Source organism: Mauremys mutica, chromosome 2, assembly GCF_020497125.1.
Source record: "Mauremys mutica isolate MM-2020 ecotype Southern chromosome 2, ASM2049712v1, whole genome shotgun sequence".
Lineage (NCBI taxonomy): Eukaryota > Metazoa > Chordata > Testudines > Geoemydidae > Mauremys > Mauremys mutica.
This window is the reverse complement of record NC_059073.1, coordinates 192,416,789-192,441,266: the sequence shown is the minus strand read 5'-3', so window position 1 is coordinate 192,441,266 and position 24,478 is coordinate 192,416,789. Positions and strand designations below refer to the sequence as shown.

Sequence of the window (24,478 nt, the reverse complement as noted above, 5' to 3'; positions counted from 1 at the left end):
TTTTATTTTGTATTCCCTCTGGGTGTTGATTTAACAGAATATTAGGGTTTGGTGGGTTTTTTTTGGAATTATGATGATGTTCTCATTGTATGGTTGAATATAAGAACTGCTGAATATAAACAATATGAAATGGCTGTGATGTGATGACTTCAGTCTTGTGTGAGACGATTCATTCTTAATCCAGCATAGAACTGGGGGCTATTTTTAAATATTGTTCCTCTAATTCAACAGGCCTGATGTTGCTATAAAGTGAGTTTGTCCAGTTTCAGGTAAGTTTCTCCTTTAGCTCTTCAGACATACTAGTGACATACAGGACTCTCTTTGAGAAGGACAAAACCTTGTAAGCCAAGCAAAGGTTGCAAACAACGTGATCCTCCAAAGACCTACTGAGGTCTGTGGTATCTGGACCATGTTTCAAGGACCCTCTTATTTAATGTCATTTGCAATGTCAAGAGGCTAAGCTAGCACCCTAGTCTTTCACCTCTTTAAACCTGAATTCAGATCCTGTGTGGGTCATAAGTGAAATTGAGTTTGTGGTTTCAACCTAGTCTCTGAAGCTTCATTCAGCCCCCAGGGATGTGTGGTATGGACCCTGCAGCATCACTTCCAGGAGGCTTACTCACCTGACACCTCTTATTTGAGCTTTGGGAGGTTCATTTTGTTATGCTTTGTTTCCTCTGGGTTATTGTTTTCTCCCATAAATTGCCCCTTTCTATTTTTGTTTTAAAAGCCATCTGTAAAAGCAAATGTGGCTTTTAACCAAAGACATCTGAAACCTGTTTTGTGGCTCTCTCTCACATGTGGTACCTAGAGTGGTGTGTCACATTGGTCATACGAGGTACCGGTACTACAATATGCAGTGAATGCATACTTTAGGGTTACACTGAATTCACCTATTTCCCATATGAGTCACACCTGAAGATTGTGCATTTTGGGTCCATTCACACCTGAAGATTGTGCATTTTACCTACATTTCTGAACTTGTTATTAGTAAAGAACAGAGGCTATTACCTTAAGGGAGAGATCTTAATGGTCTGAACTTCAGCTTGCAAATACCTACACGCTTTATAATCACAAGCACAAATCCTGGCACGACTGATTCAGCTGTTACCATTCTGAGTTAAATGAATTTGAGTTTTATGGTGTTTACCACCTGGAAGCTTTTCTCAAGTGATCATAAAATCTGAGGTTTGTGTTGGTTGATATGAATGTTCAAAAACGTTTAATAGGATGTTTAAGAACAGGAAAGTATCCCTGTATGCCTGGCCAAAACTCTCCTTCTTGCCTCCCTCCCAAAGTGCTGTGTAAAGGTTACTCCTCTGTTATCCTCAACCCCAGAGATGGTTGCACTTTAGTGCTGAAGTTTGTATATCATTTGTGAAGTGCTCTGCGGTCCTTTGGTATGAAAAGATATGCTGGGTAAATATAAAACATTATTATTTTGTTCTACTAATCATAGTGGCTCTTTGTGGGTCTCTGTATATTCTGGTGATTCTTTGCTCAGTTTTCCATTTTCCATCTCCCTTCAATTATGCATAGGTACGCAGTACTCTGTAAGCCAAGTTCTGTATTGAAACATTACTGCTCAGATGATTAATTAGTTTAAATAAACTTTGTTGGACTTCTGAGAAAGGGACCATATCCTCTGTATGGTCGTGCTAATTAGTTGCCTTTTTATTAAATCTGTGGAAATCAATGTTGATTATGTGTACATTTGGTCTATATGTATCTGCAGTTGCTCTCATCATAACTATAGTTTATAGTATCATTAAATGTTTATTAACAATGGGTAATCAAAAATGTATAACATGGGCAGTCGGCAATCACCAGCCATACCTTCGCAAGCCTTCCGAACTCCCAACTGGATTTGATTAGCAACTTCCCTGTATTTGTTTATAAGAGTGATCTAAACAGTAATCAGTGTTTGCGTTCTTTAGACCAGCGAAACAGCAACTGAGCCATGTCCGGCTATGCCATTGGTAAACACCATTAAACCCAGAACCTGAAAACACTTATCCACATGCTTATCTTTAAGCATTTGAGTAGTGCTATTGAAGTCAATGAGATTTGCTGGTTCAGAGCTTGAGAGAGAGAGAGAGAGAGAGAGAGAGAGAGAGAGAATAAAATATCATGTGGAAGTGGAAGTAATAACTATGAGCCTGACCAAAAGTCCATTGAAGTCAATGTTAGTTTTTCCATTGTCTCTAAAAGACTGTGGATCTGCCCTATACCCCTTTTTGCTCACAAATTAGGATAAATGTACAGTATGTTCATTTACCACAATTTTTATTTATATATTCATGAACATACACACTCACACACCACATGCTCACCATTCAGATTCAACAAAAAATCACTATAATGCCACTGACCCTGGCAAGGCCCAAATTCCTTTGATATTTCCAGCTGACAATCTGTGCTCGCCTGCTAAATCCAAAAGCAGACACAAGGATGCTTTTCAGATTATATGCCAGGCTAATATCACTGGAATTTAGCTATAAAAGTATTTGAAACCACTTGCTATTCAACTATATTACACAGTATTCTTAAAAAGCACTAGCGACAGTTTGCCAAGTCCAGATCAGACCCACTATAAAAATACATTTGAGCTTGCTACTAACAAAGGCTAAAATTCATCACTGTGTACAGAGCTCCATGCACTATAGATGTTTGACTTCCACTCTAGCCCTCTTCTATGAGTTTATCACAGGATTTGCGCAGGCTCTGGGCATAGAGAGGAATTTCACAGAGAGACTATCTGGCTTCTAGAACACAAAGCAGTTGTCTTAAAAATCCCATCTTGTGGTCTCATTGGTCAAAGGCTCTGGATTCATTATGATCTAGACTTGCACTTGAGGTGCACCTTCTAGTAGTCTAATAGTCCCCTTGAGTCCACCTTCTAATATTCTCCTAGACCCAGAAGCATAGGCACCCACGGGGAAAAATTGGTGGGTGCTCTGTACCCACCGGTAGCTCCCTGCCCTGCTCTCTTGCCCCAACTCACCTCCACTTCTGCTCTGCCTCCTCCCTGAGCGTGCCACGTGCCCACTTTTTTCCCCTGGCTCCCAGCGCTTGTGCTGAGAAACAGCTGTTTTGCAGTGGCAAGCGTTGGGAGGGAGGGGGAACATGGTGCACTCAGGGAAAGAGGCAGGGCCTGGGCGGGGATTTGGGGAGGGGTCCAATAGGGGCAGGGAGGGGGCGGAGCTGGGGCAGGGACTTTGGGGAAGTGGTTGGATTCGGGGCGGGCAGGGGTGGAATCCGGACAGGGCCGGGGGTGAGGGGGCACGAGCACCCACCGGCGCCGGGAAAAGTTGGCGCCTATGCCCAGAGGAGATAGTCCTGGGCTTGTTCCATTGTGGTCACCCAGTCTAAGACAGGGATTTTAAAATACCTGCAGCCCTTACTTTGGAGGCCTGGTTGCCTTTGCCTGAGGGTCTGTGGAAAGTCAAAATGCAACTTTTAGCAGATAAATGAGATTGGGGCCTACCATGCTTGACCGTGTCCCGGTCATATGCTACCCTAAATGCACACTGCAAGTCAGGTGCAACACCAGTGGGTCACTTAGGTTGTACATCTCACAGAATTTGGCCCAATATAAGATGGAGCACTTTTGTCTATTTGTACAGGTGTATTCATGACTGATTTAGATTAACAAAGGGAGGTTTGGCTTGGTTTGAACCACAATTTTTATGCTCATCTAAACTGTTATTAAGTGCCTTGGTCTGGAAATCTCACACAACCAGATTTTTTTAATGGTCATACAGTAAGAGCAGTCTTGCTTCGGGTATTTGGTGTATTGAAGACTGACGTAATAATAAATAATCACCACAATAATCAATTTATAACATAATAGCACCTGGAGGCACCAGTCAGGCCGGGCTTCTTTGTGCCAGGTGCTGTACAAACATATGGAAAATGACAGTTCTTGCATCCAAAGTACATACAATGTAAATTTAAACTAATGTTTCAATAGTTTAGAACATTTTTTTCAAATAATAAAAGAGATTTGAATTCTTGGTTAACCACTACTTCACACACCCATACTCTATATACGAGAATTAACACAGTAAAACTACGGACCTTTGTTTCTATTATTTTGTTTAAAATTTCCCAGGAATTTATCAGTGTTTATAACAAAAAATTTTAAAAAAGGATGAAAACCGGTGCCAAAATTTAACTTCACAATATTCTGGATAAAATATTGGGGTTAAGACTGGGGACATGACGATAGAAACAAAGCAACAAATGGAGAAATGTAAGAATATTAAAAGTAAAAGGAGTTTAATACTATGGTTTATTTCATGAACTATACATTAACAGTACATATATGTGTGCACTTGCATGTGTGTGTTTCTTTCACAGTGTTGCCTTAGTTTAAACAGACAGGGCTTTGCATTTACACTTAGATTAACATAAGCACATCTATGTAATGTAACATAGAATTTTCTTAACTTAATCAGTATTTTCATGTACTAGAGTGATCTAAATTTTATGTGAAAAATCAGTAAAAAAACAAATAGCAGCTTTTGTAAATTCCAGGAATTTTTCAGTAAAAATGTAAAAGCTGAAAATGGATGGCTTTAAGTATTGCTTAGAAAAATTCATGCCTTCCCAAAGTGCCTCCAATTTGATTTGCATCTGCAACAGAAGTAATTTGCAGCAGCTGGAAAAAATCAGAATATATAATGTGCCTTGGTGTATTGTTCTACAGCAATCAATCATTTGACTGATGAAAGATTAAGACCACAATATAACAGCCAAAACAAACAATAATTGTTTTTTAAAAACCTACCTGGCTGTAGTAACTGATTTACAAAGGAAAAACAATTAATGTGCCTTTTCAGTAATATGAAAATCAGCCACCAGAACGATAAAAAACACAATTTAAAAAGAGACAGAAATAGAACTGACTTTATGATGAGGGTGTGACACTGGCAGACCAGATGCCACCTCTTGCCCAGTCTGCAGGCATTAGCTAAGAACTGACAAACTCATAGCTGGAGACTAGACCTGTTCACCTGTATGTTAGTTTTGTGCAAAACAGGTACTAGTCTCATAAGATCGTATTTAGTGTTTAGACTCTATGAAATGCTTGTTATTTGCTGCAGACATTAATGTCACTTGTAATGTCTATATTCCATGCTATAAGAAAATATGTAAGTTTTGCTTAATAACTTTGAAAACGTTCGCTCTGAACTTGTGAACCCGGGCACGAGAATCATCCTCCCTGGCCCACCCAGGAGAACTGTCAAAATTTAAGTGGGCCATTATAAGACAAAAGCTTTGTTAATTGCCCCATGTGCCCATGGAGAAGTATGTGCGGAACGCCTCATCCCATCGTTCTGAATGCTGGAAGAAGGAAATAAAAATAGCTGATGTGAAGATTTTTCATCTCTTTGCTGTCTGAACTCTCACAAGGCCAGAGACACCTAACTGAAGCCAGAGATCCCCAGTGGCTGCCTTCTGCATCTGCCCTGAAAGACTTCAAATTAATAGATCACTATTGAAGAAAATCACTATAATGCCACTGACCCTGGCAAGGCCCAAATTCCTTTGATATTTGATATTTCCAGCTGACAATCTGGTAAACCAAGTTCACATTTGTTACTGGCGTGGTAAAATCTAATTATAGAACATATCACCATTTTGAGGTATCTGCTCTGTTTTTGACAGTCTGCCCTGAGGCAGGCACTCATAGTCATTAGCCACTCCATTCAGCTTGACATATGGATCATAGTTAGGCAGATCTTTTGGTACCTAAGAAAGTATAAATGGTTAAATGACTCTGATCTCTGATTTGAAATGAAGTAAACTGAAGAATCTTGGGGGAAAGGTTTAAGTTTCAAACCTGAACTCACAAGGCTGATTTGCATATTGCAGAACCATTATTTGCAAGCTTTGAGACCCCTCTGTTATGACTAGGAGAGAAAAATAGCACTCTGCTTTTTGAAGAAATTTACAATGACTGTAAAATTCAAAGCTTGATTGCTCCTTCATGTTGAAATATGGTATCAAAGAAATATTTGAGCCATGATTCAGTTTACCAGGTATGCAAATACACAGTAGCTTAGTTATCTAACTCCCCCATTGCCCCAGATCCTCCTTCCTTTTGTATTACTTTTTCAATAGAGGCCATTAAAATCACTGGAACTGAATATGCTTGTCTGAGGAGGGCTAAAGTTTACTAGGACAAGGTGACATCATCACTCATGTGCCCCTTTGTGAGTCAATCATTCACTTTTCAGAGAGAATTTTTAGACACTCCATTCAGAGCTGGATCCGAATGAAGGACACAGTGCCTTTAAGAAAAGACAAAAAACGCACCCTGGCAAGCAGTGTGCCTTGCACCAAAGAAAAAGTTATCTGATCATTACAATACCCAATTATGGCTGTTTCCATACAAAGAACAGATGATTCATTGCTAGATAAGCACAATAAACTACACACAAGTCAATCTGGAGCTTTCCCCCTGCCCTCATTTTTCAGACACGTAGCTTTCTTGCAGCTGATAAGATATTACAGGCGGGAAAGAACTTACAATCTGTACAAAGAGCTATTATTTTCTCAAGACAAACAGTAAGAAAGTAAGATTTTCTCATCAATCCACAAAGCCACCATCTTATAAGTGAAGCCATTTCTTTTCCCCCACACCAGCTTCACAAGAGGCCTCGTTCACCTTTACTTAGTGAGTTCACAGGGAACCGATCTGAGTCAGAAACCCAGGATTTGGCCCCGATTTTCTTTTTTACTTCACCGTTAATGGAGTTTCACTATTTCTGAGTTAACTTGTCAGGAGGGAATGGCTGGTTTAACCTATAATTCTAAGCATCTATCTGTTTTATAAATTCCATATTATAAATTGAGAGAAAAATTGACTCTCTTCAAATCTTCGTCCTCGGAATCCATCCTCTACCCCGACCCCCACCCCCAGACCCACTCTGAGGCTTCTCTCACCAAGAAGCACCAAGCAATTACAAAGCCAAAGGTAACACACAGCAGTGAAATTGGATGGCGCTGTATCTGTTAACTTTGGATGGAATTCACTTAACCCTCATAGAGCTTCCTGCACGAAAGCCTCAGCGCTCTGGATGGGCTGCTTTAACTCTCCACAAGGAGAGGCAGTAGAAGAGCAGCCCAGCAAGTGGGCCTCTGCACAACGTGTGCAGCACATAGGGGAACCCAAGGTGGGTCTCGAATATAGTGGCACTGACTGTGCAGTTATGTAACTCCAAGGGTCCCAGTCTTTGTCCAAAGAGGTAAGAAAGGGTGGCAACTATTGCCTCCCTGAGACTAGAACGCTGTGTTGCCACCTCTCGGGATTCATGAGTAAGGAAAGTCTGGCCCCTGCTGAAGCCAGTCTGCCAGCGATGTGAGGAGCTCCCGCCATCGTTTCATCTGTCCAGGGAAAACCCACTCTGGTTCATTGACCTTCTTGAAGCCTGGACAAGAACAGCCAACCGCAGCTGCTGCAGGTGCAGGCAGAGCTTTCTTTGCCCTTTCCTCCAGGATCTGAGAGGAGTTTTGGATAATGAGGTAAGGTTGTGCAGAGGGAGCAGCTGTATCATTTCCATGAGGGAGCAGCAGACCAGGGCTGCTCTGCTCCCCACTCCCCTCCTGTGAATAACAGGTCAGCTCTTCTCTGCTCCTCTCGCCCTCGGGCTATTTCTAACTCTGCAACACCAGGCCTGGGAAGAAGGAGAGGACCCCTTGGAGCTGCCCTACCTTGGAGGGTTGAAAAACCTGCATAACTTCAGGAGGAGTAAATGTGGGGCTGGAAGCCAGGACATTAATTGATTGGGGCCTGAGGATGCAGAGTTGAAGCAACACTGCCAACCCCCAAAGTTCAAAATTCATGAGCTTGGCACCCAAAACCCAATGCATTGTGTTTTTTGGTCACACTCCCAGTGTGTGTGACAATTAGTGTTCCCAACGCTCCCAGATTTATGGAGCAAGATGATTTTGGCCCCTGTTGCCAGAGTTCTCACTGGTTGACTAATGGGGTGGAGCTTCCAGCTTCTCCCCAAGACCTCAACATTCTAATTAATAAATTCTGTCTCTCCCCCACAGCCCGCAGATCAATTCTGTGACATCCCTCCCCCCCCCCGAGTCTCCACATCTGCCTGACCCCAGTGCCATCGATCCTGCCACACATCAATTTTCCCCAGCCCCACTGCTCCTCTCCTGCAGCTCCAGGGCTTCTTCAACCCCCTCCCCTTCTTCCCAGTATGGTGTTGCAGGGAGAAAGATAGGCAGACATCAGACTAGCCCACTGTGCAAAGGAAGGGAGTGGGGTGGAGGAGGCAGGGATACCCTGAACTGCTGGGCTCCTACTCTACCCCAAAACTCTTTTGGCTACTGAGGGGAGGGGGCAGAGCTCTGTCTTTCTCCTACAGCAGCCTTGATTGGCTGCTCTTCCCCAGGAGATGGGGAATTGGGGAAGACAAACAATCAGAGGGTTCCCCCCCAGACAGGACTGAAATTTAAGAGAGGGCTCAAGCTTCTGGCACCCAGAGTAGCTGCAGCCCCAGCCAAAATAGCCTTCCTGGCAAAGAAATTTAGAGAGTTGGCAATGCTGTTGAAGTAGAGGCTGGAGCACAAAATTAATTGACACACTAAGAATAAGAATAATGATGATGCAGGGCTAAGGTGGCCAGAATCATATTTGTCACTATGCATTGGCAACATTATTTGTCATGGACAATCTGTAAGCTGGGTAGGGGGAGTTCAAAAATCAGAAGACAGCTCAAAACACAGCATTATTTTAAGCTCTCATGTTGTTGGACCAATCTCATGAATGTTTTGGGTCTGACTTATGATTTTTGCATTCGGGGCTTGGCAATAGTGGAATAATAGCGGTGGGAGGGACTATGCTGCCACCCAGCAATGTGCCCAAGGGTTGGTGTGGTAATTCCACCTTTCATGGAACCTTAATTATGGGACAAGCACCGTGTAGAGCAGGGGTTCCCAAACTTGGTGCCCGGCTTGTTCAGGGTAAGCCCCTGGCAGGCTGTGAGACACTCTGTTTACCTGAGCATCCACAGGTATGGCTGCTCGCAGCTCCCACTGGCCGGGAACGGCGAACCGCAGCCACTGGGAGCTGCGAGCGGCCATACCTGCGGACACTGAGGTAAACAAAGCATTTCATGGCCTGCCAGGGGCTTACCCGTGAACCAAGTTTGGGAACCCCTGGTGTAGAGTAAATGTATGACATTCCCCCCTCTCTCAACCAGGGGCAGCAGGTTTGTATAATTTTTGGTGGTGCCCAGAACAGGTCCCAACCCCCCCCCAACACACACACGCACACCTGCCTAAGGCTCTAGGAGGACGTTTGGGTGTGGGGTCTGGGATGAAGTTTGGATGCTGGTGCAGGATCTAGGCTGGGGTAGAGGGTTGTATGGATGTTCAGGAGGGGGTATGGGCTCTGGGAGGAAGTTGGGATGCAGGCTCTGGGAGAGAGTTGGGGTGCGGGCTCTGGGCTGGGACGGGGTTGGGGTGCAGGAGGGGTTGCGGGGCATGAGGCTGGCCGGGGATGAGGAGTTTGGGGTGCAGCAGGCAGGCTACCCCGGGGCTGGGGGCCAGAGAGGAGAACTTGCCCCAGCCCTCTCCCTGATGGCAGCAGCAAGCTCCTGGGGAGGGGAGGACCCCTCCACACGTGCCCCCCCAGCACGACACTCACCCAAGCCCCCACAGGCTGCTCCTCAGGAGGTCCAGCCAAGATAAGCGCCCCCCAGCCCCGAGTCGACTCAGAGTCGCCTGCCGGGGGCGGGGGGGGGGCTGCCATGCACCTCCTCCCCTCCTCCCTCCGCAGGCACAGCAGCCACCTCAGCCTGCCCCCGGCTCCGCTCCCTTGTAGCCGGCAGCAGCTAGTGAGGGAGCACAGTGCGGAGCTGGAGAAGGCAGCCGCCCGCTGCCCAGGGCAGGCAGGGATGCTCGAGGGAGCTGTGTGGGGGCAGCAGGTGGGGCCAGGCGATGCTCTGAGGGGGTGGCACGCAGGGATGGCAGGCAGGGCCAGGGGAGAGACCCGGCCCCGAACACTGGTGGAGCCGGGGCCCTGAATATTGCTGGATCCCAGGCACCATGGGCTCATATAACTCGCCACCCCTGCCCCCAACAGTATACATGATGAGTCATTGCTTAGGTAAGTAGAGCAAAAACCACACGTGAACGCTGTGGGTATGTACCCAACATGGCTGGAGCCTTTCCCTGCCACAGGGAATGACTCCAGCAGTGGGGAAAGGCTCTCCCTGCTGCTGATCCTTTCCCCACTGACTCTCCCCTGCCAGAGCCTTTCACTGACATATGTAGCTCCACATCACAGCGTGGACACAGCCTGCTTTTCACTGCAACATGTAGCTACACATACCCTACACGCTGCTGCAAGACGTGTGAAGTGTAGATGTAGCCTTAATGATATGGAGGTGGGAGAAAATGTTATTTAAACATAATCAGGCATAATTTTGTGATCGGCCTGAGGGAGGTACAACAAAACACTTGCTACCTAGGGAGAGGAGAGGTAAGGTAAGGTGGCAGTAACCACCATTGTGCCTTTCTGAGGGTAGGTCTACACTACCGGCTGGATCAGCGAGTAGCGATCGGTTTATCGGGGATCGATAGATCGCATCTCATCTAGACGCGATCTATCGATCCCCGAACGCGCGCCCGTCGACTCCGGAACACCACCAGGGCGAGCGGCGGTAGTGGTGTCGACAGGGGGCGCTGCGGCCGTCGATCCCGCGCCGTGAGGACGGGATGTAAGTCGGAATAAGATACTTCGACTTCAGCGACGCTATTCCCGTAGCTGAAGTTGCGTATCTCTCATCGACCCCCGCCCCCTAGTGTAGACCAGGCCTGAGTCTGGGCTGCCACAGGGGCTGAAACAGTGCCTAAGCTACAACCACCCAACCCAAACTGTCCATGGTCCTCTACAACCCTACTGGCATTCCCCCTCCAGCCACTAGTCCCTGTACCAGAGCTTATGGAGTGGGCTTTGTAAGATAGCCTGTGGCTGTCTTATTCAGTTCCTGCTTGAGGAACTGTTCCCTAACCAGATCCATGGTTCTTTTATGCTGCTGGATCCCAAGAGGGAGAATCCTCTAATTTTTTTTTTCCAGAAATGAAAACAATGAAATTCTAGGGAATGCCTCATTAGGGATTAAACCTCTTCAAAGCTGACGGCAGCTGTATTATTTGTACATTTTCTGACATTCCTGCTATTATAACAAAATGCCTTTGAACTAATGCTGAACAAATGGGATATTATTCATGTAACTGTCCATTTGTGATGTTTATACCTTTAAGAACGCACGTACGTACACACAGACACACACGCACACCACTTAATCCTGCATTCTTTACATACCCAAATCTCCCATTAACCCCTAATGAGAGTTTTGCAAGTGCAAGGAACACAGAGGCTGGGCCTCTTGGTGAAAGAAAGGAAGAAAGAAATCTCCATTTCATTAGAAAAATGCCACTAGCACCAAGCAGATACTTCATAAAATGAAATTATTGTGTATATTTAAAGTGAGGGGCAAGAAGCATTTGCTTATATTAAATGGGTAGATTATATGTGCATTTGTTAGAGAGACAGATTTATTAAGGTGGAGTAACAAGACATTGTTAAACATTAACCAGCTGAAATCAATGGAGGGATCAAATCCGCTCCTAGGGAAACCTGTGGGAGAGGCCCTAGAAGGAAGCAAATCTTGAGCTTTCCCCAAATTGTTTCATGGCAGAAGGAAGGTAGCACTTGTGGATCTCGGGGATCCAGGCAGATCTCAAGGTCTTTTATGCAAAAGGCCCCGTGCTTTTACTCTCCTGTTTGGCTGACAGATGTCCCAATAACTACCTTCCCTCAGGCATGATTCTCTGTGCCGACAGAGCACTGTGAATAAATGAATGAAGCCTCATGAATCCACATTTTGAATATATTTACTGCTTGTATACAGAAAGGGGAAAAGGTCTCTTTCTTTCATTCCCCTCCCTGCTACATTTCCTGCATTTTCCCCGTGGGAGGATCTCTGGACCCACGGAGGGTCCTCTGTACAATGGAGAGGAGAGAGGGGGAAAACAGTGTCAGAGGCAGCTGACTCCCCTCTCCATTGCATGTGGAAGCACAGGAACGAGACCCCTCAGTGTCCGTGAGAACGATTAGGCTGAATCACAGGCTTGAAATACAAGACCATAAAGCAACTGTAAAAAATAAATGGCAGCTCTTCTGAATTTCAGGAAAGAATTCATGCAGAGAAAGCTTTCATGCCTCAGTGAGCTCAGGGTCACTTCCTCATTTGCAGGCTAAATTCCATAGGCATCTATCAACTCACTCATTCACACACACATGCTCCTAACAGAGCTTGCACAGACAGTCTTATTCTGGAACCTGCCTGAATAGCATAGCTAATAAAGGCACATATCTATACAAGTCCAAATAAAAATTAAGTCTAATGCTGAACACACAGAGCAAACAAGTTAGAGTCTATAGACATTTAGCACAGGGGGAATTCCAAAATTATTGATTCCTAGCTCTTCAGCACTAGTCTAAAATGCTGTGTTTTAAATAGCAAGACAATAAATAGGCCACAACATATTACTCACCTCTGCAGGAAATGCCTTGGCTGTCAATGGCTTGTTTGCAGATACTACAGTCTTTGGGTTTTTTAAAGGTCTTGTTTTTGAAAGTGTGAGAACTCGAAGCGAGGTTTTCAGGCTGGAATAGAGGAGAAAATGTCAGAGCTCTTGTCAACTTTTGAATGTTACTCTTTAAATGTAACAAAACAAATGAAATTTATAAATAGCCAAAACAACCGCCACTTATTACATTATTCAACAGTACTCACTCAATCTCCCCAAATGCTGCATTATGGTGTAGTATTTTGAATAATTACTGTAGAATTCTTTATTACACTAAAGAATTAGGGGCCACTAAAAGGTAATTTAAGTGAGATTAAGCATCTGTCTACTAACCTAATGCTTCTCTACCCAAGACAGTTCCACTAGTTTAACTTAAATTGGTTTTAAGTCAATTTATGTAATGTAAGTAATGCCATATTGGCTATTTAACTCATTGGTGCCAAAAGATGTTTGGACATTCTTCTTTCACTAGCTAAATTGAAGTATGCTTGGTTTAAATCAAAAGTGTCTACTCTGTCTTTTGTACCAGTTTAACTATATCCATTTAAAATCACACTTAAATTAAATGAGTGCACCCCCTTTCTTGTGTAGGCAAGACCTTCATGTTTGTCCTTGGATTGGTCCCACAATTACTGAAATAATTTATTTAAACAAATAAACAAACACATAAATAATCAGGGAAGGGAAAAGAGTAGACAATCCATGAAGTCCACTGGGAACTTCAATATGCAGACTGGGAAGTGCATAGATAATACAATAGTGAAAGCTATTGAAACCCCAAGACGCAAAGAGAGAGAGAGACAACTCCCAGTTCCTCTCCAAAAGCCTAACATTCAAATACATTAGCAAACTTTTAGGAAGCATCTCTTAATTATCTTAAACCCCTTTTAAAATTTAATAATGGAAAATTATTTCTGTCTCTTCTTCTGCAATACTGGATATTTTCAGAAACCAAGAAAGACTGCACCACGAACTAGCAGGTAAAAATTCCGCCCCTCTCTCATCACTAGACAAAGCATGTCTACTGCAGAAAGGCAAAGCAGCAATAATGCCATGTTGGCTGCAAAATAGCATGGTTGCTGGCTGAAGTCCTACTTTAGAAATGGGAAACAAAATTTGGTATGTATTTAAAAAAGGAACAATGCCTTGGACAATGAAAATCTCAATAGAGTTTCTATAAGCTCCTCCTTCATGCACGCACAAATCACTCTCCTTAGCTATTAGAATACAGTGGACATGTTTACTTTTGAGCAATTGCACTGCACTACTGCTGTCTAGAATCCCTAGTTGGAAACTTGTCCCTCCATAACAGATAACCTAACTTGTAAGTATAGCTAGGACTCATGAGAACAATTTACATACCCCTGAAGGGTGCAAACTTTCAAATGTGAGAGACAGCATGTTGCAATGGACAAGATTTGGGTTCTGTTTATGGCTCTGAAATGGTTTATTCATTGTGTGATATTGTGCTTTGTTTTCCCCATCTGTAAAATGGGGATCATGATATTAACCTGACTTTGCAAAGTGCTGTGGGATCTCGAGATGAAAAGTGCCAACTCCTAATATTACTATACATATCCAAAAGGAATTATCTGAAGTGTAGAAATAAAATTTAGGCTGAACTTCAGGAAAAAATATCTGATAGTGAGATGTATTAAACTGTGGAATACTCTTCCTAGGGAAATGGTGGAAGATCCTATTCCTTTGGAATATTTAATACTAGACAAAACAGTCGTGAATAAAGTTGTATTGCATTATTATTATGCCTTATTAATTATTCAGACTGATTGCTAAGTGTATTCCTATAAAAGCTGGAGTCACAAAACTTCCTATATGTTTGAGGTATTTCTAATCACCTTGTTGCTTAGGGCTACTTTACCTTTAGCTGAAAATCATGACCATAGTTATGATGCATATTAAAGATGAACTGTAAAGAACATAAGTGCATTTGTGCCATTTTCCATTCTTACACGATACAGGAACTGGCACAAATGATAACACCAAGTTTCTGCTCAAAGATCTTTTCTCTGCTTCCTTTTTTTATATCAGAAATATGGAGGGAGCTTTTCAAAAGGCCTAAGGAGCATAAGTCCCAGTTACATCACTGTAACTTCACTGATTTCAGTGGAGTTACCTCTAATTCACAGTGCGGTTATGGAGGGAGCATTGGGGCCATTGAATTTTAGAGCTGATGTTCTATGTTAGGGTTCTACAGTGTTGCACATCACCATAGTGTGTAAGCAACTTCCACATAAAATCACCATAGCAAAAACAAAATTCCTCGTGGACTTTGTGGAGTCTCCCTTTTCCAGGCAAGAATTCTGGTTGGGGAGGTATTATTGGCTTGGGGTTTTTTAGATGTTATTAATTTTCTCTTTTTTTGAGGTTGGTTGACGTTTACAGGTAGAAGGCGTTGTTAGCATGTCAATGTCATTCCTGTGGTTGAAAGGCCTTCTCGAAGAGGACGTTTTTGTAAGATTTCCTAAAGACAGTCAGGCTGTGGATTTGCCGGGTCTTCCTGGAAGTTTACTCTACAGCCAGATCCCCTCCACCAAGAATGTTTTATCCCCATGCGCTTTACTCTGGGCGTGGTGATCTGCATTTCCCAGAGGAGTACAGATATTGCTGTTGTTTTCAGAGCAAAATTCAGTCTTTAACATGGCTAGGGCTTGATCCATTAACTAACCAATTATATTTTATTTGTCATGTAAAAATCAATTTTTTTTTGTGGCAGAGGATATTTGAGGATAGTTTTTGGTCAGTATTATTAATCAAGTAATGGAAGGGCACACAACTTTTTTTTTTCATTTGTTTGTTTTGCTGATCAATTTTATACCTATTCTACAGTTAGCTCTCCAAGGAATTCATGTAATAATTCACTTAGCGGCTGGAGTAATAATATTTGCCCATGCATTATCAGTACATAACACTTCCATTGTGAAATGCGAGGGAGCCTGGATCAGGCTTCCTTTGTTATCACCTGGAATGGCTTTCTCAGTTCTCAAATAGGGATGGTGCCAAGAGGGAAACACGGGGAGGCAACAACAATACTCCCACTTTCATAAGGTTCAGGGATGGAATCTAAATTGCATTTAATTGTTAGGAGCCAAAATTGGAAGAGAGAGTGCAGCACCACAGGTTACAGACTGATTACCTGCCTGAGGGACAGGCTGTAATTAGTGCGGGTCTTGATTGCTGGCATTATGCAAGTTCTCTTTTTCAAAAAACAATCTCTCTCTCTCTCTCTCTCTCTCTTTTTCTCTGTTTAAACCACACAAGGAAATAGTCTGGGTGAGGAATCCAACAGAGCCACAGTGGAGTTATTCTAGATTTGCACCAGAATAACTGAGAGCAGAATCTGGGCCTCAGTGTGGAAATTCAGAAGTGAATCCTCAGCTATGCTGACTTCAAATATTCCTCACAGCTCACCATTTTTACTATGTAGTGACAGCACAAACAGCTATACTGTCTTCCACATGCCATCAGATGTAAATTTACATCAGTATTCAAACAACAGCCCAGGGGATTTTGGGGACATATGAAATTATCATGGGGGGAAGAATTTAATCCAAAAAATGTGAACGATAATTGGGAATCATTTAAGAACACTTTCCAGATGCCCCAAAAGCCACAATCCCACAACTGAGGAAGAAGGCTGTGCTGGTTAAAATAACAACCTACTTTAGAGCGGAAGTGAAGGCAGCTATGAAAAAATAGATATAACAAATGGAAGAAAGGGGAAGTTGATAGTGATGAATATAAATCAGAAGTGAGAAACTGTTGAAAATTGATAAAGGAAACAAAGACACTCAAAAGGAGAAATCTATGGCCCGCAGAGTTAAAGACAATAAGGAGGTGTTTTTAAAATATATTAAGAACAAAAATAATCCTGATCCATTACTAGATGGAAATGGTAAAATTATCAATAATAATGTAGAAAAGGCAAAAGACTTCAATAAATATTTCTGTTCTGTATTTGGGGAAAATAGATAATATAGTCTCATCAAATGGTGATAACACTCTTTCCATTGCAGTAATATCTCTGGAGAATGTTAAACAGAAACTATTAAAATTAGACATGTGAAAAATCTACGTGTCCAGAAAACTTGCATCCAAGACTTTAAAAAGAGCTGGCTGAAGGGCTCACTGGACCATTAATGTCAATGTTCAGTAAATGTTGAACAATGAAAGAATTTCAGAAGACTGGAAAAAAAGCTAGTGTACCAATTTTTAAAAAATGGAAAGACCAGGATAATTATAGGCCAGTCCTAAGAATATAATAATGGCCATCCTGGGTCTCTCTGCCCAGTAGTGTCTCTCTGACCATGGCCAGTGCCACATATTTGTGGCAGTTGGAGGTTTAGGGACAACCAGAGCATGGGGTTGTGTCCTTGACCTTGGCTAATAGCCATTGACAGACCTATCCTCCATGAGCTTATAAGTCTTTTTTGAACCCAGTTATACTTTTAGCCTTTACTGCATCCCCTGGCAAGGAGTTCCAGAGGTTGACTGTTCATTGTGTGAAGTAGTACATCATTTGGTTTGTTTTAAACCTGCTGCCTATTCATTTCTGTGGGTGACCCCTAGTTCTTGTGTTATGTGAAGGGGTAATTAACTCTTCCTTATTCCATTCACGATTCGATTAACCTCTCATATACTCCCTTAGTCATCTCTTTTCTAATCTGAACAGTCCAGTCTTTTTAATCTCTTCTCATATGGAAGCTGTGCCATACCCCTAACCATTTTTGTTGCCCTTCTCTGCACCTTTTCCAATTCTGATATATATATATCAATCTTGGGCAAAATAATGGAATGGCTGAGATGGGACTGGATTAATAAAGAATTAAAGGAGGGTAATGTAATTAATGCAAATCAACATAGAAAATCAATCTTGTCAAACTAACTTGATTTTTTAAAATGACATGACAAGGTTGATAAGGTAATCATATTGATATAACATACCTCGACTTTTCTAAGGCATTTGACTTGGTACTAAACAACATTTTGATTAAAAAAACTAGCACAAAATCAAATTAACATGGCATATATTAAGTGAATTAAAAACTGGTTAACTAATAGGTCTCAAAATGTAATTGTAAATGGAGAATTGTCACTGAGTGGGTGTGTTTCCAAGGGCTTCCCCCATAGGGAATGGTTCCTGGCCCTATGCTATGTAAGATTTTTATCAATGACCTGGAAGAAAGCATAAAATAATAACGGATAAAGTTTGCAAATGACATAAACAACGGGGGAGTGGTAAATAATGAAGAAGACAGGTCACTGATTCAGAGCAATCTGGATCACTTGATAAACTGTGCATAAGCAAACAATATGTAAAGGTATACATTTAGGAGCAAAGAATGTAGACTATACTTACAGGATGGGAGACTCTATTCTGGGAAGCAAGAATCTGAAAAAGATTTGGGATTGGGGATGGATAATCAGGTGAACATGAGCTTCCGATGTGATGCTGTGACCCAAAGAGCTAATGTGATCCTGGGATGTATAAACAGAGTAGGAGTAGAGAGATTATTTCACCTCTATGTTTGGAACTGGTGCAAGGACTGTTGAAATATTGTGTCCAGTTTTGGTGCCCATAATTCAGGAAGGATGCTCATAAATTGAAGAGGGTTCTGAGAAGAGCCATAAGAATAATTAAAGGAATAAAAAACATGCTTTATAGTGATAGCATGAAGGAGCTCAATCTATTTATCTTAAACAGATGGCTGAGGGGTGACTCGATTACAGTCTGTAAGATTGTACACAAGGAACAAATATTTAATAATGGGCTCTCCAATCTAGAAGAGAAATGTATAACACAATCCAATGGCTGGAAGATGAAGCTAGAAAAATTCAGACAGGGAATAAGGTGTAAATTTTTTAACAGTGCCGGTCATTAACCATTGGAACACTTTACCAAGGGTCATGGTGGATACTCCCATCACTGGTATTTTTTAATCAAGACTGGCTGTTTTTCTAAAAGATCTGCTCTAGGAATTATGTTGTAGAAGTTCTCTGGCCTGGGTTATACAGGAGATCAGACTAGATGTTCAAAATGGGCACTTCTGGCATTGGAGTCTATGAATCTCAATCCTAAGATCTTAGTAGTTTATAGCTATATCCAAGTACAAGAAACACTCTCTAATTTCAGTTAAGATGAGAAGAATGGACCAAACCAGTCAGGGTATCTGACTTGGTTGACAGCAGCACTGACACAGCATTTCAGCCTTGGCAGAGGCTTAAACTGGATGATTACAATTACATCTATGGACGATTACATCACCTAGACAGACTCAAATACCAGGCCAGGGAGTAACCGTCATTATTTACTAAAGGACAGAAACAAACAGCTTGTGTACATTTTAATTGTAACAATATGTTCCCACTATCAAACTGCAACAGTGATATAGCATGTGTTTTTTGAAGGGTACAACGGGCTTTAGATCTTTGCATCAAGGGTTTAAGTAAACACTTTCAAAAAATTCAGTACAGATAATTATCTTCTTGAAGACAAAATCCTAAAAATGTCTAAAATTTCAAAATTTTAGTTATATATATGTTAGTTATAAATGTGTATACACACACACACACACACACACGTACATGCAATCTAGCTTGAATATAACTAAGCCATATGTTACTTCTAAATTGATTATTTTTCCCCACTCTACCCCAATAGCGTAAATCTGATGCTATATGACTCTATAGTATTCCTAGGAAGATGTAAAGAAAATGTATCCATGTGTGTTTATAGAATCAACATTTTGTATCAAACTATTAGATGATTTTTATTTTTTCCTCTTTTGGGATAAGCACTATCCAAGTGCTACCCCCCGAAACAATCCACTGGATAGCTCCAGTTAATAGAAAACTATAAGCAGGGGGTCTATAGTGCCGTAAGAAATTCTGCACTTCAAACCATTCAGAACTATATTGAATTTTACATGCACAGTGAAAACCTCTTAGCACAGCAATAGAACCATATCAATCCAAGATACTTTTTTGCTCACTTCTTGCCTAAAGTCAGGCAAATATAATCCCTCTCCGTTTTCTTTAAAGAACTTACCGACCAATCCTGCAGTTTCCTGCGGTTCTGCCTGATCATTCTTGTACTGTCCAAGGTAGTTCTAAATCCACTATCCAATGCAAGAATTTCTCTTTTTCTTTTTTAATACTGGAAAAAAAGAAGCTAAGAGCAATGGGTTTCTCAAGTTGCTGCTCCCACACTGCACGCACACACGTACACACACACACACACTCCTGCTGCTGCAGCAGCAACCCGTCAGGTGGGAGAGACTGAAAATCTTGGTAATTATGGCTCCAGAAGCACAGACCCCCTTTCAAGTTATTTTTTTTATGGGCTAAGGAAATGCCCTACTTTGACCTCTTCTTATGGGAAGCCCAAAAGAAAAGTTCAATTAAGTGATGACTGAAAGAGTTCTTTATGATGAGGCTGGGCTCCTGGTTACAAAACCTTTGCAGAGTGCAGCCACATATCTATTTCTGTGGGATGGCAACCAAATAAACCAAACAGCGAAGGGGAAAAAAGTAGTCAAGGGAAATGCAAGAGAATATATTCCCACCACCACCACCTCGCCTGATATGAACTATTCATGCTTGCTTTTGACACTTTCCTTCCATTTCCCACCCCAGTATCTATTATTTAAATTCTGTGCCGTAAAGTTCCATATAGCAGCCAGTTACTTACAACCACAGCAAAACAATCATGGAAGAAGAAAATTGAGGCGCTTTTTGCTCTATCCGACTGGAATTTCCAAATGTTGGTATAGCCATGACTGGAAATTACTCCGCCAAACCCAAAGCATCAGAGTTGCTTTTATTCCTGCCTTGAACTACTTCAGATAGTTTCCCCCAATCGTAAACAATGTTTTCAACATTTTGCTTTCTAAATCAGCACACCATCTTCGTGTCAGGTTTCATGATCAGAAAACTGCTTAACATTACCCTCTGTACAGAGGCCAAGTAATGGAATATTATCTATCTATAATCTAAAATCGCTTTTAGAACAGCAGCTGGTTTGACTGGCATTTTTAATAGCTGGAGGTAGTGACTGTACCAAGATTCTTACTCAAAAATACCCCTTCACAACAAAATAGAGTGAATAAACTAGGAAGCATTTTCCAAAAACAGCAAACACACCAAAAATGCCTACAAGCATGCAGTTCTTTTATGATGATATTAATGTAACTAATCTGCTAGAAAATGTGCTACTGACTCATACATTTGAAACTATATATAGTATTTGATCTCACTGACTTCCTTTTTAATGTAGCGTGGTGGTAGGCATGTCCAAGTATATACATACATGAGTAAATATATAAAGCTGAGTAAATCTCACTATATGACAGAAGTTGCTCCTGCTATAATAGCAGTCAGCATAGAAATCCAGAGAATTTTATGTGTACTTAAGTCAAGGTAGTCCCTTTCTTAGTGTCATTGATTATTCCCATAGCTACCGGTATGGAACATATATCTCAACAGTGAAATAAATATAAATTGTGATGTAACTGGCTGATAACTTATCATTGTTGCCTACTATTACAAATTAACTTTGGAAAGATGGACGGTAATAATAATACTTAGCACTTAATATCCATAAACCACAAAAGCACTTTACAATGGCAGCTAGGTGATCTGAGATGGGGAAAAGACTTGGCTGAAAGTCACACTGCATGTCAGTGCCTGAGCTGGGAACAGAACCCAGCTCAGCTGGCTCCCAGTTAGTGGCCAGGATACTGTGGCTTCTCCACTGTGATGTCTGTGACTCAGGCTGGGACATGTGTAGTATTTTGAGCTGCTCCACCAGGTGAGCCAAAGGGAAATCACTATCCCACTGAAACAACAGCAGGTGTGCTTAGCCTTTATGCTTGCAAGCCACTCATTGTAAGCAGGGCTGTCAATTAATCACACTTAACTCACATGATTAACTCAAAAATTAATTGCGATTAATCGAACTGTTAAAAAATTGAATACCAATTGAAATTTATTAAATATATTCAGATATTTTTCTACATTTTCAAATATATTGATTTCTATTACACCACAGAATATAAAGTGTACAGTGATCACTTTATATTATTTTTATTACAAATGTTTGTACTGTAAAAATGATAAAAAAATTGTATTTTTCAATTCACTCATCTATGTATTGTAGTGCAATCTGTTTATCATGAAAGTGCAACTTACAAATGTAGATTTTTTTTGTTACTTAACTGTACTCAAAAACAATACACTATAAAACTTTAGAGCCTACAAGTCCGCTCAGTCCTACTTGTTTAGCCAATTGCTAAGACAAACAAGTTTGTTTACATTTACAGGAGATGCTGCCGCCTGCTTCTTATTAACGTCACCTGAAAGTGAGAACAGGCATTCACATGGCACTTTTATAGCCAGTGTTGCAACGTATTTATGTGCCAGATATGCTAAACATTCGTATGCCCCTTCATGCTTCAGCCACCATTCCAGAGAATATGTTTCCATGCTGATGATGCTCGTTAAAAAATAATGCATTCATTAAATTTGTGACTGAACTCCCTGGGGAAGAACTGTATGTCTTTGGCTCTGTTTTAAACACATTCTGCTAGAAATTTCATGTTATAGCAGTCTTGAATGATGACCCAGCACACGTTTGTTTTAAGAACACTTTCACAGCAAATTTGACCAAATGCAAAGAAGATACCAATGTGAGATTTATAAAAATAGCTACAGCACTTGATCCAAGGTTTAAGAATCTGAAGTGCCTTCCAAAATCTGAGAAGGATGAGGTTTGGAGCATGCTTTCAGAAGTCTTAAAAGAGCAACACTCCGATGCAGAAACTACAGAATCTGAACCACCAAAAAAGAAAATCAACCTTCTGCTTGTGGCATCCTACGCAGATGATGAAAATGAACATGCATTGGTCCACTCTGCTTTGGATCGTTATCTAGCAGAACCCATCATCAGCATGGACACACGGCCTATGCAATGGTGGTTGAAGATGAAGGGACATATGAATCTTTAACGCATCTGGCATGTAAATATCTTGCAACGCTGGCTACAACAGTGTCATGCAAATGCCTGTTCTCACTTTCAGGTGACATTGTAAACAAGAAGTGGGAGCATTATCTCCTGCAAATTGTAACCAAACTTGTTTGTTTGCCTGATTGGCTGAAGTAGGACTGAGTGGACTTGTAGGCTCTAAAGTTTTACATTGTTTTATTTTTCATTGCAGTTATTTTTCTTACATAATTCTACATTTTTAAGTTCAATTTTCATGATAAAGAGATTGCACTACAGTACTTGTATAAGGTGATTTGGAAAAAACTTTTTTTTACAGTGCAAATATTTGTAATAAGAAATAAATATAAAGTGAGCACTATACACTTTGTATTCTGTGTTGTAATTGAAATCAATATATTTGAAAATGTAGAAAACATCCAAAAATATTTAAATAAATGGTATTCCATTATTGTTTACCAACACAATTAATCACAATTAATTTTTTTAATCGCTTGACAGCCCTAATTGTAAGATATTTTAAGTTGGAGCCATACTACTGGGTGACATCAACAGGACAAAGGAGGCAAAGAAAAGGAAAAACAAAGGCAAGTATGTCCCGTGAAAAGTTGCTTTGACAAGCTATTGTTTAAACAGCATGAGAAAACATCTTAATTTTTTAAAAAATAATAGAGGATCAGCATTCTTTATTATTAATTATTATTATTATTAATTATTTCAATGACACCTAGGAGCCCTAGTCAAGGACCAAGACCCCACTATGCTGGGTGCTGTACAAAACACAGAACAAAAAAGTCCCTGCCAGAAAGAGCTTACAATCTAAGTAGAAAAGACAGTGGCGGGTCAATGGCCAAACTAGGAACAGAACCCAGGTCACCTGACTTCCAGTCCAATACCCTATTCACGAAAATACATTACCTCCCAATTGAAGTGTTATGGTTGACACTGAGCTTTTCAATTATACTAAGAATTAAATCCCTTTGTTGAGCATGAAAGCCAATGTGTATCCTCACCAAACTACTCTAAGCGCACAGCTGAAATGTTCTGGAAACTTACAAATAAGTCTACTTAACAGTTTAGGAGTTGGCCACACTGAGTCAGACTAATGGTCCATCTAGCCCACTATCCTATCTTCTGATAGTGGCCAGATTCTTCAGAGGGAATGAACAGAAGAGGTCAACTTATCAAGTGATTCATCCTGTCATCCAGTCCCAGCATCTGGCAGTCAGAGGTTTAGGGACACCCAGAGCATGGGGTTGCATCCCTGACCATCTTAGCTGATAGTCAATAATGAACCTATCCTCCATGACCTTATAAGAATGGTCATACTGGGTCAGACCAAAGGTCCATCCAGCCCAGTATCCTGACTAGCGACAGTGATGAATGCCAGGTGTCCCAGAGGGAGTAAATCTAACAGGTAATGAGCAAGTGTTCTCTATCCTGCCATCCATCTCCACCCTCTGACAAACAGAGGCTAAGGATACCATTCCTTACCCATCCTGGCTAATAGCCATTAATGGATTTAACCTCCAGGAATTTATCTAGTTCTCTTTTAAACACTGTTATAGTCCTAGCCTTCACAACCTCCTCAGGCAAGGAGTTCCACAGGTTGACTGTGCGCTGTGTGAAGAACTTCCTTTTATTTGTTTTAACCCTGCTGCCCATTAATTTCATTTGGCGGCCCCTAGTTCTTATATTATGGGAAAAAGTAAATAACTTTTCCTTATTCACTTTCTCCACACCACTCATGATTTTATATACCTCTATCATATCCCCCCTTAGTATCCTCTTTTCCAAGCTGAAAAGTCCTAGCTTCTTTAATCTCTCCTC

At 41.4% G+C, this 24,478-nt stretch overlaps 1 protein-coding gene across 1 annotated transcript in view; it reads right to left on the bottom strand.

Moving 5' to 3' along the window:
• Window positions 1–24,478, bottom strand: part of TNS3 (tensin 3) — a 355,327-nt gene that overhangs the window by 250,422 nt on the left and 80,427 nt on the right. Inside the window, exon 3 of the mRNA XM_045003918.1 lies at window positions 12,595–12,706. Coding sequence (XP_044859853.1) covers window positions 12,595–12,706 — 112 coding nt within the window. The remainder of the gene's footprint in view (window positions 1–12,594; window positions 12,707–24,478) is intronic.